The 14,449-nt window shown below is 41.5% G+C and overlaps 2 protein-coding genes across 19 annotated transcripts in view; both read left to right on the forward strand.

Annotated features, from left to right (window-relative positions):
• DMD (dystrophin) overlaps window positions 1-6,286 on the forward strand; it is a 2,389,494-nt gene extending 2,383,208 nt beyond the window's left edge. For all 7 annotated transcript variants that reach the window (XM_055564496.1, XM_055564495.1, XM_055564498.1 and 4 more), the window contains one exon: window positions 3,748-6,286. In XM_055564496.1, the coding sequence (XP_055420471.1) occupies window positions 3,748-3,845 (98 nt within the window). In that variant the 3' untranslated portion in view covers window positions 3,846-6,286. The remainder of the gene's footprint in view (window positions 1-3,747) is intronic.
• Window positions 6,287-11,602: 5,316 nt separating this feature from the next.
• LOC129639096 (uncharacterized) overlaps window positions 11,603-14,449 on the forward strand; it is a 229,641-nt gene continuing 226,794 nt past the window's right edge. For all 12 annotated transcript variants that reach the window (XR_008708173.1, XR_008708176.1, XR_008708174.1 and 9 more), the window contains exon 1: window positions 11,603-12,467. Coding sequence is in view for 7 of the 12 variants with exons in the window: in XM_055563985.1 (XP_055419960.1) it covers window positions 12,260-12,467 (208 nt within the window). In the remaining 5 variants the exon portion in view is untranslated. The remainder of the gene's footprint in view (window positions 12,468-14,449) is intronic.

Below are 14,449 nucleotides of genomic sequence, written 5' to 3' on the forward strand. Positions count from 1 at the left end.
TGCTTTACTGCCACTTAGAAAACGATGTGTGAAAAGCATATGACATCTCAACTTGCCCATTAGAGGAGTTTGTTTGTTTGTTTTTAACTTGGCATCTGGAGCCAAATAGACCCACACCCAGTCAGGAATAAAAAGTGAATTTTGGAATCTAGAGGGACTTTTTTAATGCCTTTTATAGGTAGGGTACAGTGCTATCACTGAATGTGGTTTGGGGTTTAATAGTAAAAGCCACTTCTTTCTGCATACTATCTGGAATATTATGTAAACACTGAATTACCTCACGAAATGACATATTGAGTGACAGCCCAAATGAAACAAGATCGTGCTTACCAAGAGTTGAGTATGAAGGAAGCAAGAAGGAATGCTCTCCCATGGGTGGCAATAGCGTATACTGTGGTGGGAGACAGGCTGGATGGGTGGGGAGTCCTTAGGAGAGGGTTCTGAATCCTTAGCAAGAGCATGGACAAGAGTAGCCACTGATTCATTTAAATGTAAGGAGTCACACTGGAAATTCTGCCAAACCATGCCATCAGGTCTAATCGACTGAATGACCCTCCAGTGTGTCTCCATCCCTTCCAAGGCTTGTGGGGTCCGAGGGAGGGGAGTGGTGGGCTGGGAGGAGAAACAGGAAACCTGAATCTGTGAAGTATTGAATGCTCCTGACGGTTTGCCTTCTAATGTGAGACTTCTTGGGTTCACTCTGATGGTAAGTTCCCCTTAAAATTTATTTTAACTTGTGGTAAAAAGTTGCACTGTCTTTTTTTAACCACCCTGAACATATGTCTCTTATGAATGACTTTTAGAAAAGACCAGCACATGTAATTGAAGTCCCACAGGCATGTGGAAACTTTACTACCTGAGGTGTATTACAGTCAGACAAGTTTCCAGGAAGTCAGGGAATCAAAATAATAGTGATGTTTTTTATTGTTATGAAAATAACCCCCAAATGTACAGTAGACCAGATATTTTCTTCCAAGATTACATTCTAGGAGAGAAGATAAGAACATTTCACCACAGTATTCTGGCTGTTCCTTTGGCCAGTTGAATGCTCACCATTTCTTTGGGAATGGTGTTTTTTAAAAAACAGAGTGCCAGATTGCTCTTGAGGTCTTGGGGCTCTGCCAGAAATTCTCAGTTCCAATCACTGCAGCAGACAGCTCCCTGAGGCAGAGGTGGCGCGTGCAACTCAGTGTGTCACAGTTCACGCCGACTCGGAAAAACATGCAGCTAGCCTAATGTTAAATGCACGGTGCCATTCTCGTCAACAGTCCTTGCTTAAGAATGGATGAAATGAATACTTGCTATAGACAGATTTTTCGGTCTACTTGTGCCTGAAGCTCATCACAGATGTCTGAATCCTGCCTGTTTTTCAGGGCCTCTAGTGCTCCTAGTTACGAGATTTTCATTTTGGCTTTAGAACAATCTGTCAGGTGAAATGAAGGCTCTCACTGGTCTGCTGCCTTCCACACATGGATAATAAACGCAGGATACAAACGTTTATTTTCTGTGTCCCTACTTGTGTGTGGTTTATGCCTCCAGCAGGTTCAGGTGTATGATTTCTTCGGGGCAATATTTCGAGCAAGAGAATTGTGGGTTTTTTTTTTTGGCTCGAAGGAAAACCTCCATGGAAAACTGTAGAATTGTTTTTCTGGTGAAATGGGTATAGGTAAACACAGTCATGAAGGGCATCATATAGATACGTTCATTTTTTGGACAGCCATGAGGTCATTTGTGAACATTTAACCATCTGGATAGGTTAACGGCCACCTAACATTTTGTGGGCATGTGTGTGGTATATTAAGAACCATGACCCTCTGCTTGACCTGGTAACTTTGTAAACAGCAGATACCCCTAGAACTTAGGCCTCTTAAGAGACTCAAGACTTTTTCTTCCGTGTAGTAACTGAACACCATTTTGAGTAGGAAAAGTACCACCTGGCTATCTAATCTATAAATGCATTTCTTTGTCTTGATTATCTTTTGAACCGCTTTCTACATCTCCTGGTACACAGTCTAAAATAGGCCCTTTGTAATCATTGTTAATCAGCTGATGGGGGGAAAAGTGATTTCTGGCCTGTTTCATAATACATGTTTCTAGCCACCAGGTGGACTATACTATAGGCAGCTGTGGGTCATGAGAAATGGTTGGAATTATATTTAGGTGTCAGGTTGTAAGAATCTTGGGTTTTTGCTTTTAGTGGTTTCAGTGACTGTTGTTAAGATTGTAAGCAATTTAAAATTTGCAGTTAGTCCATCTATTTTCAACCACACATGAATAATTGTACAGCTTTCCCAGAGAAGACACAAGGGAAGTTCTCTAACCTGCTGGCATCAGGTTGATATCTGTGCTTTGAGGAGCAGCAAAGGACTCACTATGTCTTTGTGTGGTTTTTATGGTTTAGAAAACCCAAAATCCGGAGTAAATTTTTTTACAGCACAATTAGTCCTCACTGAAAGTTTCTGCCCTAATAAAGCTCAAAGAGATTTACAAACTTGGTCACCATAATATAAATGGCTGCACTGCCTTAAACTTTTACTAAGTCTTAACTTGATCCGGTGCCATGGCTGTTTAAGTGCCAGCCTATGAATCCTCTTCAGATCCTCTCGTATATTTAAAACCGATATGTCTCTTGAAATAAATATTAGACTAGAATGCCTGCCCTAGTCTATCTTTAATTTTTATAGGGATTTTAACAATTATTATGGGAATCTGTAAAGTTGATACATGGCAAGGTAGTAATAGCCTAGTAAAGCATTTTTCCTTTCAAAGGCAGTACTTGAATAGTAGAATGATTTAATAATATCCAAGAATTAAAATTAGCTGTATAAAAATATGGGACATACATGAAAAGGCAAGTCATAAAGTATGTCTCAAATTATCTTACTCTAGATCTGAATTTCACCACAAAGTACCAAGAGACATTGGGCTGCCTTTATGCTCCATGCTGGGGAATTAATACTAGGTCATGTCATATTATTATTAAAAGGCTATTCTTTAACCCTCATTTATGAGGAGATCAAAAATGGATTCACTGGATATACAAAGGCATGCTACACATGTGGATCATATTCTAATTAGGCTCTCAAATAATTTGGAGCCAAAAGTGATTTTTTTTTTCCCTGAAGCTTCCTAATTCAAATGTTAGTAGTGCATAAAAAGGTCAAGAGTTTCTTTCAATTCAAGTAAGAACAGAGAGAAAACAGTCACCTCCACCATAGCCTTAGATGTGAGCCAACAGCTTGTAACAGCCTTGAGATGAAGACTTCACATCATGGCGATGGTAGAGTGGTGGTGGTGGTGATGCTGGTGGTGATAGTTATGGTGGTGGTTGTTTGATAGTAAAAACAAATTTTCTTTTAAATACAAGTACATAGTAAATATTCTCCTACAACAAGGTGGAAAAGATACATGCCACCATGAATTATTCCTCTTACAACAGGAATCTTGCGCTTATCCATGGAATCCTGATAAGAGGAGTATAGTCTTGGACTTTTGCCATTTCTATGATGCTAAGAGTCTGATCCCTGATAGGAGGCTGATACTAACAATGTGGAATGGCTTCATTAACAAGGCTTTGCTTCTTCCTGGAACACTGGTGAAAAACCAAGCCCTGTTGTGTATCCCCCTCGATGCAGCGTCTGTGTTGTCTTCACCTAGAAACGGGGGATGATTTCCACAGCAGCAAAGAGTTGGGGTGATGATCTCTGCACCTTGCATCAAGTCTCTCTCTCTCTGTTTGTTTTCCAGGACACAATGTAGGAAGCCTTTTCCACTTGGCAGATGATTTGGGCAGAGCGATGGAGTCCTTAGTTTCAGTTATGACAGATGAAGAAGGGGCAGAATAAATGTTTTACAACTCCTGATTCCCGCATGGTTTTTATAATATTCATACAACCAAGAGGATTAGACAGTAAGAGTTTACAAGAAAAAAAATCTATATTTTTGTGAAGGGTAGTGGTACTATACTGTAGATTTCAGTAGTTTCTAAGTCTGTTATTGTTTTGTTAACAATGGCAGGTTTTACACGTCTATGCAATTGTACAAAAAGTTAAAAGAAAACTACATGTAAAATCTTGATAGCTAAATAACTTGCCATTTCTTTATATGGAACGCATTTTGGGTTGTTTAAAAATTTATAACAGTTATAAAGAAAGATTGTAAACTAATGTGTGCTTTATTAAAAAAAAAAGTTGTTTATAAAAACCCCTAAAAACAAACACATACCTACACACACACACACACACACACACACACACAAACTGAGGCAGCGCATTGTTTTGCATCCTTTTAGCGTGGTATCCATATGAAATTCATGGATTTTTTTTCTTTTCTTGCATATTAAAGATAGGACTTCCTCTAAGACCACCAAATGACTACTTCACATAGCTCTGTTTGGAATTGTTGACTGAGTGGGACTGGCCATGGGTTTTCGTTTTACACATCTATATGTCTATCAGTATGTAAGCACTGTAGGTATACAGGTAAATATAAATTTCAAGAGACATTTAAAATTTCTCATTCAAATGTTCTTGCCACTTCCTAATGGAAAGAAAGTGCTTCTCATCACCCAGGCTCACCTGCTTGGTCTAGAATGAATCCTCCCTGGAGCCTGAAGCCAGAAGGAAACTACCACACTAAAACATGGTCTAGGGTTCCAGATGTTTCTCATTTTGAACTTTCCACTGACAACTAGAGTATTGAATTTTTTAAGGGACATATGAATGAATACACAGGACTTATTATGTCAGAGTAATCCACTAGTTGATACATTCAGCTTCCTGCTGCTGACAATGCCACAGTTTAGAGTTAGTGATGCTTTGACGAAAGAGCATCTGAAGGCATTTTTAACTCCCAGGCAGGAGGGCTGTAGATTCCCTCAGAGAGAGCAGACCGCTCTTCATGTAAAGGATTGGATAACTGTTCATAACCTTACAGAGAGAGCTTTATAATTACAGCGCAGTTCTTTTCTCACAAACAGTAGTGGGTGTCTTGGTTTTCCAGTTTTGTAAGTTTTTTCCCCATTTCAATGAGTTTGTAAATGCCACAAGACATAATTTAAAATAACCCTTGTGAAAATGTGGAAGACAGTTGCCCCATCACATTATGACACTGTTAAATATCCACCCAGACGCCCAGGACCCTGCGTCCCTGTTCGGCATTTTTCTCTATAAGTAACTCCAGGCAGGTTTGTTGAGTGGGAACGCAAATGGATTCAAACGTTCCAAGAGGTACTCCAAACCCCTTTTTGGTGGCTTAGGCAGGTTAAATATATATAAGTAAACAGAAATCATTCGAAAAGAGGGGTACAGGCAAGAGGACTAACTGGTAGGAAAAAAGCTTTACTCTTTCATTTTGTCTTATTAGTCTTTCACTCTTTTTTATCATCCATTCAATAGAAATCACCCTGTGAGCTATCATTTTGCAAATCTGTTACCTCTTACATCAAGTGTAATTAACTTTTGGAGAGTGGGTTTTGTTCCTTATTTTACTAATGATAATTAACATCAAACATGGCTTCTCATGCTATTTCTACCTCACTTTGGTTTTGGGGTGTTCCTAATAATTGTGCACACCTGATTTCACAGCTTCACCACCTGTCCATTGTGTGAACATTTTCCTCCATTTTCTTTTTCCTTTATAATTTCCAAAAGAAAACCCAAAGCTCTAAGGTAACAAATGACATGAAGATTTGATTTTAGTCTTGGCTTTTTTTTTTTTTTTTTTTTTTTTCCTTTATGTGACGCTGGACTTTTTCTTTACCTGAGATTTTGGGCTTTTTTTTTTTTTTTTTTTAACCATGATTTAAAACAAGGGGTTACTTTACTTCCTACTAAGAAGTTTAAGTTTCATTCTAAAATCAGAGGTAAATAGAGTGCTTGATTTTGTTTTAATCTTTTTTGTTTTATTTTATCTTTTAGACATTAGTTCTGGAGTGAGTCTCAAAATATTTGAATAAAAACTGAGAGCTTTATTGCTACATTTTACACATTAATTTGGACATTATTTCATGTTCCTTATAACCACCGAGTAGTAAACTGTAAGTCATAATGTAACTGAAACATAAACATCACATGGCATGTTATGTCATTGTTTTCAGGTACTGGGTTCTTACTTGCGTGTCGTAATATATTGTGTTTTAACACCAACACTGTAACATTTACTAATTATTTTTTTAAAACTTCAGTTTTACTGCATTTTCACAACATATCAGACTTCACCAAATATATGCCTTACTATTGTATTATATTACTGCTTTACTGTGTATTCTCAATAAAGCACGCAGTTATGTTAAAAAAAAGTGTCGACTGCATTGTTTTTATTTAGTCACTTTTACATAGGTAATACTTTCATATTGTCAAAAAATGAAAAATCTACACAGCCAGTGAAAAGACCCTCACTACCTTATTCCCACTTCATCCTCACTGCCCTCTGAATAAATATCAATAATTTCTTGTGTATCCCAAAGTGTCAGTATTATATGAGCAATTACAAACATAGGTTCCTACTTTTTAGAACCTAGCATTCTATGCATTCATTAATACATCTTGATTTTTTAAACTTAAGGATGGGCTCAAGTAATCCATTCTTAATTATATTGAAATAGATCTTTTTGTTTCAACATATAAAATGCTTTCCTCATACTTTTTTCAGGAAAAAATCCAGGAAACCAGGGATTCCCTGCTGTCTCAGACAGTAGAGAGTCTGCCTGCAATGTGAGAGACCTGAGTTCAATCCCTGGGGTGGGAAGATCCCCTGGAGAAGGAAATGGCAACCCACTCCAGTATTCTTGCCTGGAAAATCCCATGGGTGGAGAAGCCTAGCGGACTACAGTCCATAGGATCGCAAAGAGTTGGACACAACTTCACTTTCACTTTTTTTCATACTTTTTTTATAGATGTTTCATAGTCCAGTGGGTGTTTGTGGGATGTGACTTAAGTGGTCCCCTTTGGTGGGACATGTGGGTGGTGGTTTTCCGCTTTTGCTCTAATAGACAATACCACACATCTCTCGTTTCATCTTTTCACTTGCGCGAAAATATATCCGCAGGACACATTCCTAGAAGTGAGCTTTCTGGATCAAAGGTGGTAAGCATTTGTAGCTTAGGAGGTAATTTTTATGCAGCAATGGTTATAGTGTTTGTTTAGTTTTGTGTTTTAGTAATAACAAGTGTATGAATTAACCAGTGTGCCATAGACACGTTGCTTACCACTTCTATTATTATAAATTATATCAGACCTAAGGAGATGTCTGAGCAACAGAAGTCATGCCCAAAATGATGTCTCAGAACTGGTCTGGGGAGTACGCCCCTCTCCTACATAGTCCTGACCACCACTAGAGGGTACCCCCCTCACCCCTGTCCTGATCTGCCTCTGTCCCTTAGAAAGGATTAGCAAGGTCAAGTCCTCTAGCAAGAGCCTATCTTTGCCTCCCACCCAGATTCACGGGGAGGACTTCCCCAACAGTGTTCAGATGCTGGGAAGTCCAAAGAAATGACCCAAGTCCAATAGGTACAGCCTATTCTGTGCTGTGCTTAGTCAAGCAGTCATGACCGACTCTTTGCGACCCCATAGACTATAGCCCACCAGGCACCTCTGTCCATGGGGATTCTCCAGGCAGGAATACTGGAGTGAGTTGCCATGCCCTCCCCTGAGTTGGGGATCTTCCCAACCCAGGGATTGAACCCAGGTCTCCTGCATTGCAGGCAAATTCTTTACCGTCTGAGCCACTAGGGAAGCCCAAGAATACTGGAGTGGGTATTCTGAGCTACCAGGAGAGCCCACAGCCTATTCTAGAGATTTGGAAAATAACCGGCAATGGTCAAGCTGGTTAAGAATGGTGTTGAATGGGTGTGGCAATTCTGAAATGAATCCCCACGTTTTTGAGGCTAGGGTGATGACGCCAACCTAAGTGACTACTACATGGCAAGACTTCCCTTGAAATCCACACATACCAGGGCTAATTTTCATCCTGTTTAAATAAATCATGTATCCCCCCTGCCATTCCCCAAACCTGCTTCTGTTTGAAACACCCAGGCTGGCTGTTTTGATGGCATTCAACTAGGTACCTGAGGACTCCAGCACTTGAACCTGTCTGAGACAACTGTGAGGGGCTGACTCTGAGGAGGGCACTTAGCTCTCCTTTCCACACTTGGCAGAGGCTGGAAAGGAGGGAATTATTTCAGTTAAGAATCAAAAGGGATCAAGCTGGCACAGCTTGTGCATCAGCAAGCACAATGTGTGTTTGGGGGGAAGCACCAAGATTAATGGATGTGTTTTGTGGAGCTGCAGTGGGACTTCCCGATCCTGTAATGCTCTACCAGCAGAATGAGGACAAAGGCAAGCGCTGGCACACTTGCAAAGACTCTACCTTCACATGAAGCGCAGGAAGGACATGAATCGCGTTCTACCCCACAGTAGCAAAGCCACTAGAGTAGGAACCGTAAATACATCCCCCACTGCTCCTGGAGCTGCTGGGTGCGGTGATCTCCTGGACTTACCTGACAACACAAGAGCGGCAACAAGCCAGAGGTGCAGTAACAAGCAATATTCTGTGAGTGTGTGAAGTGTGGAGATGTTCCAGAGTGGCTTTTATATAGAGATGAATTTCTCATAATCACATAAAGACTATGTACAGTAACTTTAGGCTTAACTTCTCTGTGTGTGTGTGTGTGTACACACACACATGTGTTTGCTTTATATATATTCACAACACATTTTTAGCTCTTCTGTAACTTTCCATTTTGCAATAAATCAAATTGGAGCCTTGGTGTGAGCCTTGGTCAGGGAACCAAGATCCTGCATGCCACATGGTCAACAAAAAGAAAAATGAAACAAGGAACATTTCACTAATATTTATCACTCCAGGATTTCATTACTCCTATTAAGATTAGGGAACTAAATTCCGTGTATGTATCTACTGATCAGCTTACATATGATGATCACCACAAAGTTTCAAGGATGGCAGTCCTTATGTTTACTAATTGTTAAGGCATATGCATTTCATATATTTTTGATACATTAAAATATCAAAGGAAATTATAATGTTTAGAACACAAGTGCCAACATAGCCATTTATTCATTTTATGACTGTCCAATCACTTATTTAATACTTACTGAATTGACTATCGCCAACAAACAAATAATCAAAACCATGTTCATGAAATTCCACATTCCAGTCGAAGAGTCTGCCACAGAGAGGAGGGCAGAGGCTCGATTAGACAGTAAAGAGTTGGTCCTTTATTTGTGGTGCAATCTAAAGTCACTGGAGGATTTAAGCAAGGTAATGGTATGATCTCATTTGCACTGAATGTTTTAAAATGATCATTTTGGCTGCTGTCTAGAGAATAGACTATGGCAGAGCAAGGGTAGAAACAGGACCCATTTTAAAGTAAACTGTATTAGCTTAGAAAACAATTGACAGTGTTTCAAACTAATATATTAGGAGGTTGAGAGAAGAGGATGCACATGTATTTGGGGCATTGAACTAACACAATTTGCTAATAGATTGTACTTAAAGGGAGAGAGAAAGGGGAAAATTGAGGACAAATTTTATCCTATTGTCTGGCCAACTGGATGGCTGGAGATGCCTGTAACTGATATATTAATATTAGGAAAGCCATGGGAAAAGAAGTCTAGGGTGGGGTATCAGGAGTCCTATTTTCAAACACACTGAGTTTGATATCCATATGAAGATGTCTGGGAGGTAGCTGGCTATTGGAATCTGGCATTCAGAAGGGAGGGCAGGGTTGGAGATGTAAATATGGGAGCCATGAATGTACAGGTGACATTGAAAGCCATGGAACAGGATGAATTATGCAGAGAAATCATGTAAAATAGAGAAGACGACCCAGAAGCTCAATCTTTTAGAAACTGGGAAGGAGTAGCAGAGTCAGAAAGGAGACTGGAAGGGACAAGAGTGGGAGGCTAGGAGAGTTTGGCATTCTAGAAGCAGGTTCAGGAGGTGGAGCAGGTAGAAATCCAATTGGAGTTTAAAGATATTTAGGACAAAGGAAGTAGAGACAATGCATGTATGCCACTCTTTCAGTAAATTGTAATGGGAGTGGAACAGAGCTATTAATTTTTTCTCTAAAAACACAGTATTTAAAGATGATACCTTTGATCACATTTCACTTCTGCTACAAATCAAATCACCCCAAACATAGTTACTTAAAAGATAATTTTAAAAAGGATAAATGTTTATACTTGCTTACTATTTGGCAGGCTGTTCATCTGGTCTGGGTGAGCTTGGCGGAGCTTGGCTTGTCCCGATGGCCTCATTCACATGTCTGATTGTTGGCTCTATGGCAGGTAAGGAAGAAGATGACTTGGCCATGTGTCCCACATCATCCAGCAGGTTAGCCTGGGCTCATTCACATCTTGTGATTATAGAGCTTCCAAGACCAATGCACACTTTGCAAGTCTTTGCTTATGTTACACTTGCTGTGGTTCCATTAACCAAAGCGAGTCACACGGGCAAGCCAGGAGTGGAAGGGAAATGCTCAAGGACATGAAGAGAGAGAGGAAATTACTGCAGTTCTTTTTGCAAATAATCCCCCACAACTATTAATGTATTTCTAATTATGTGAATTCATCCTCCGAGTTGCTCATGTTAGAAATCTCCAAGTTATTTTCTCCTTTTTTCCTCTCCTAGTGTAAAATGGAAATTATTTAATTTACTAAGTTAAGACGTCTTTTGTGGAAAATCATTTTCTCTCTGTACTTTAATAATCTAAATATTAATATAAACTTTGATCACAGACACATTACAGTTTTAATTATATTCAGAAGCTGGAGAGAAGTAACATAATTGGCAGACTAAAATATGAAATTTATTTACATCCCTTATAACAAAATGTGGCTTAATAACCCAGTAATCCATTTCATTTTATTTGTTTTCTTACAAATATGCAAAGAGGTAATCACCACTAAGTGGTAATATTTAAACACTTGGAAAAAATATTAAGCAGCACTCCTGTCTTAGGTGATTGTGTATATGCTTCTTATCGGAAGTTGGCAGCAAGTGAAATTAAATGGTTTTCCAAATGACTGCATTGTCAATCCACCTCCTTTCAGCTAATTGGCTGATTCCCAGCATTGCTGCCTCCCAAGGGGTCACCTGCAATGACGAGGAGAATAACAATCCTATGTGGCACCAAAGCTTCCTACAACCAGGGGTTGGTGCAACCCTACAGGGGGCGTTCTCTCTCTCTCTCTCTCTCTCTCTCTCTTTTTTTCTTTGCCTTCCTATGTGGGATCTTAGTTCCCTAACCAGGGATCAATCCTACCCCTCCTGCATTGGAAGCATGGAGTCTTAGCCACTGGACTTCCAGGGAAAGTCCCTACAAAGGGCCCTTTAGACAATGCTCAACAGGGATTCTTTCCTGCCTGGAGAGGCAGAACTATAAGCATGACATTGCACAGCACACATGCATGCAAAGTCACTTAAGTCATGTCTGACTCTGCAACCCCATGGACTGTAGCCCTCCAGACTCCTCTGTCCATGGGATTCTCCAGGCAAGAATACTGGAGTGGATTGCTATTTCCTATTCCAGGGGATCTTCCTGACCCAGGGATGGAACCCAAGTCTCCTGTGTCTCCTGCATTGGCAGGTGGATTCTTTACCACTAGCGCCACCTGGGAAGCTTAAGGCACACTCAAGTTAGCTTTGTAACAATTTCAGGCCTCAGTTTAATTCATCTGGAAAATGGGAGACTGGGGACTTCCTAGGCGGTTCAGTAGTTAAGACTCTGAGCTTGCACTGCAGGGTGCGTGGGTTCAATTCCTGATCCCAGAACTGAGATCCTACATACCGGTGAGGCTCGGCCAGAAACAAACAAACAAACAGATTGCATTTAAAGTTTTCTCTTCAACCCATGGCTCTGGGTACCATAGAATCTACACTCTATTGACCATAAAAATGGAGGAGGGGCCCCAACATCCCCCAATTCTGGTTAAAACAGGAGGCAAGAGCTGTCATAACCAGCATCTAGAAACACTTTTACCATTCTGCAGACACAAATCCAATGTTCAAGGACACAAGTACTATAATAGGTAGGTATCCAAAGCTTCACAAAAGTGCACAAAAAGTTGAGGGGTGTTGGTTCCATAATTGAGCCTTGAGTGTTTTGGGTTTTTTTTTTTTCTGGGCAGCACCCCCTTGTGGCTGAAATGACTGCTCCCTTGCTTTCTGAAGTCTGCCAAGCTGAGCCGATCACAAGGGAGTCATGCCACGGTTCCAGGTGTAGCCAATCTTTGGCGTCATGCACGCACGCACGTGGGCACGCACACGTGCAAACGCAGAAGCCCGCTTCCTGCGTCAGAGGCACCGCCGGGACGCTGGCTCGTTTGGCTCACCTCTCGCGCTCTTTCCAGTTTCTGAGGTGCGTTGGGACATCACCCGTCAGTCTCTCAGCTCCTCGTCCCCCACGCCAGCTAGGCCACTCAACCCGGGAGCAAATTCATCTCCAGGTAAATTCCACCTCCCCTTGTGTTTACCTCCCCCACAGCTCTTCTTCTCCGTACTCCTCAGGAGGCTTCTGTGTTGAGTAAACAGTTTGTAGTTCTAGTGCTGCATTTGAGATTTTAGAATAGACCTGGGAGTTCCAAGTCTCACAGTCTTTAGAGCTGAGTCCTAAACGTTGATCTAGAATATCCCTGGGACTTCCCTGGCGGACCAATGGTTCAGACGCCCCGCTTCCACTGCCCGGGCACGGGCTCCATCCCTGGTGGAACTGGGATCAGGCTTGCCGCACAGCATGGCCAAAAACCTCCCCCCCCCCAAAACTAGAACATCCCTGCCCTTTCCTTCCTGCTGCTCAATCTTAAAAGTAAATAAATAAATATATATATGTATATATACACACACACATATATATATATATATGTTTGTATTACTGAATCACTTTGATGTACACCAGAAACTTCCTGCTGTTCAGCCCCTCAGTCATATCTGACTCTTTGCAACCCCGTGGACTGTAGCCCACCAGGCTCCTCTGTCCATGGAATTCTCCAGGCAAGAATATTGGAGTGGGTTACCATTCCCTTCTCCAGGGGATCTTTCCGACCCGCAAATCCAACCCTTGTCTCTTGCATTGGCAGGCAGATTATTTACTACTGCACCACCTGGGACTGCTGCTGCTGCTAAGTCACTTCAGTCATGTCTGACTCTGTGTGACCCCATAGACGGCAGCCCACCAGGCTCCTCTGTCCCTGGGACTCTCCAGGCAAGAACACTGGAGTGGGTTGCCATTTCCTTCTTCAGTGCATGAAAGTGAAAGTGAAGTCACTCAGTCATGTCCGACTCTTTGCAACCCCATGGACGATAGTCCATGGAATTCTCCAGGCCAGAATACTGGAGTGGGTAGCCTTTCCCTTCTCCAGGGGACCTTCCTAACCCAGGGATCAAACCCAGCATTGAGGTGGATTCTTTACCAGATGAGCCACAAGGGAAGCCCCAGCTGGGAAGTAGAGTTTCAATTTAGGGAAGGATTCTCCTGGTGTGTCATAAAGCTGAAGATGGGACTGTATCTCCTAAAGAATAATCAACATAAAACAGTAAAATAATAATAAAAATAGCTAAATTGCTAAATCTTTAACAAGTGTCAGTGTGGCACAGTGAAAGGTAAAGTAAGCCCTTCACCTTTTGACTCCTGTGATTTCGGTCACACATACATGCAGAATGTACTGTTACCCTGGATGGGCCAGCTGAAGCTTGGAGAAGTTGCACATCTTGTCCAAGAAACTATTACGGAGGCCACATGATCACTGATTATTTTTTCCAAAAATAATGTATGCACATGTACTTCTTTAGAGTTTACAGACTTGTTTGGTTTACATTATTTTCACTTGGTTTTCCTTCTGACATGTTCACGGGGGTCTGCTCCAAGCACATCTTGCCTGCCATCTCGTGTACCTTTCATCAGAGAAACTAGAAAGCGTTATCTTCCCTGATAGCTCAGATGGTAAAGAATCCGCCTGCAGTGCAGGAGACCCAGGTTTGATCCCTGAATTGGGAAGATCCCCTGGAGAAGGGAATGGCTACCCAATCCAGGATTCTTGCCTGGAGAATCCCTTGAACAGAGAAACCTGGCAGGGTACAGTCCATGGGGTTGCAAAGAGTTGGACACAACTGAGCAAATAATGCACACATCTTTAGAATATTGTCTACATCTTAGAAACAAGGAGTTCGCATCTGGCCCTAAAGGCTGCCTCCATAATGTGTTCTGGGCCAAGGAAAGTTTCTTATCCAGGTAAATGGTGGATTGTGTAGAGAGGCCAATAGTCTCCAGTGTTCCCAAGGAGCCCTCCACATGGTTAGTCACTAAGACACTCGTCACAAATTCCAGTCCCCATTCCCCCTCCTCACTGAAGTCACAGTGAAGCCAGGCAGAGCCGGAGCGGGAGGTTCCTTCCTGGCCACTAGAGGCCAGCACGCCACAGCTGAGACCCTC

The sequence above is a fragment of the Bubalus kerabau genome, chromosome X (genome assembly GCF_029407905.1).
Source record: "Bubalus kerabau isolate K-KA32 ecotype Philippines breed swamp buffalo chromosome X, PCC_UOA_SB_1v2, whole genome shotgun sequence".
NCBI lineage: Eukaryota > Metazoa > Chordata > Mammalia > Artiodactyla > Bovidae > Bubalus > Bubalus kerabau.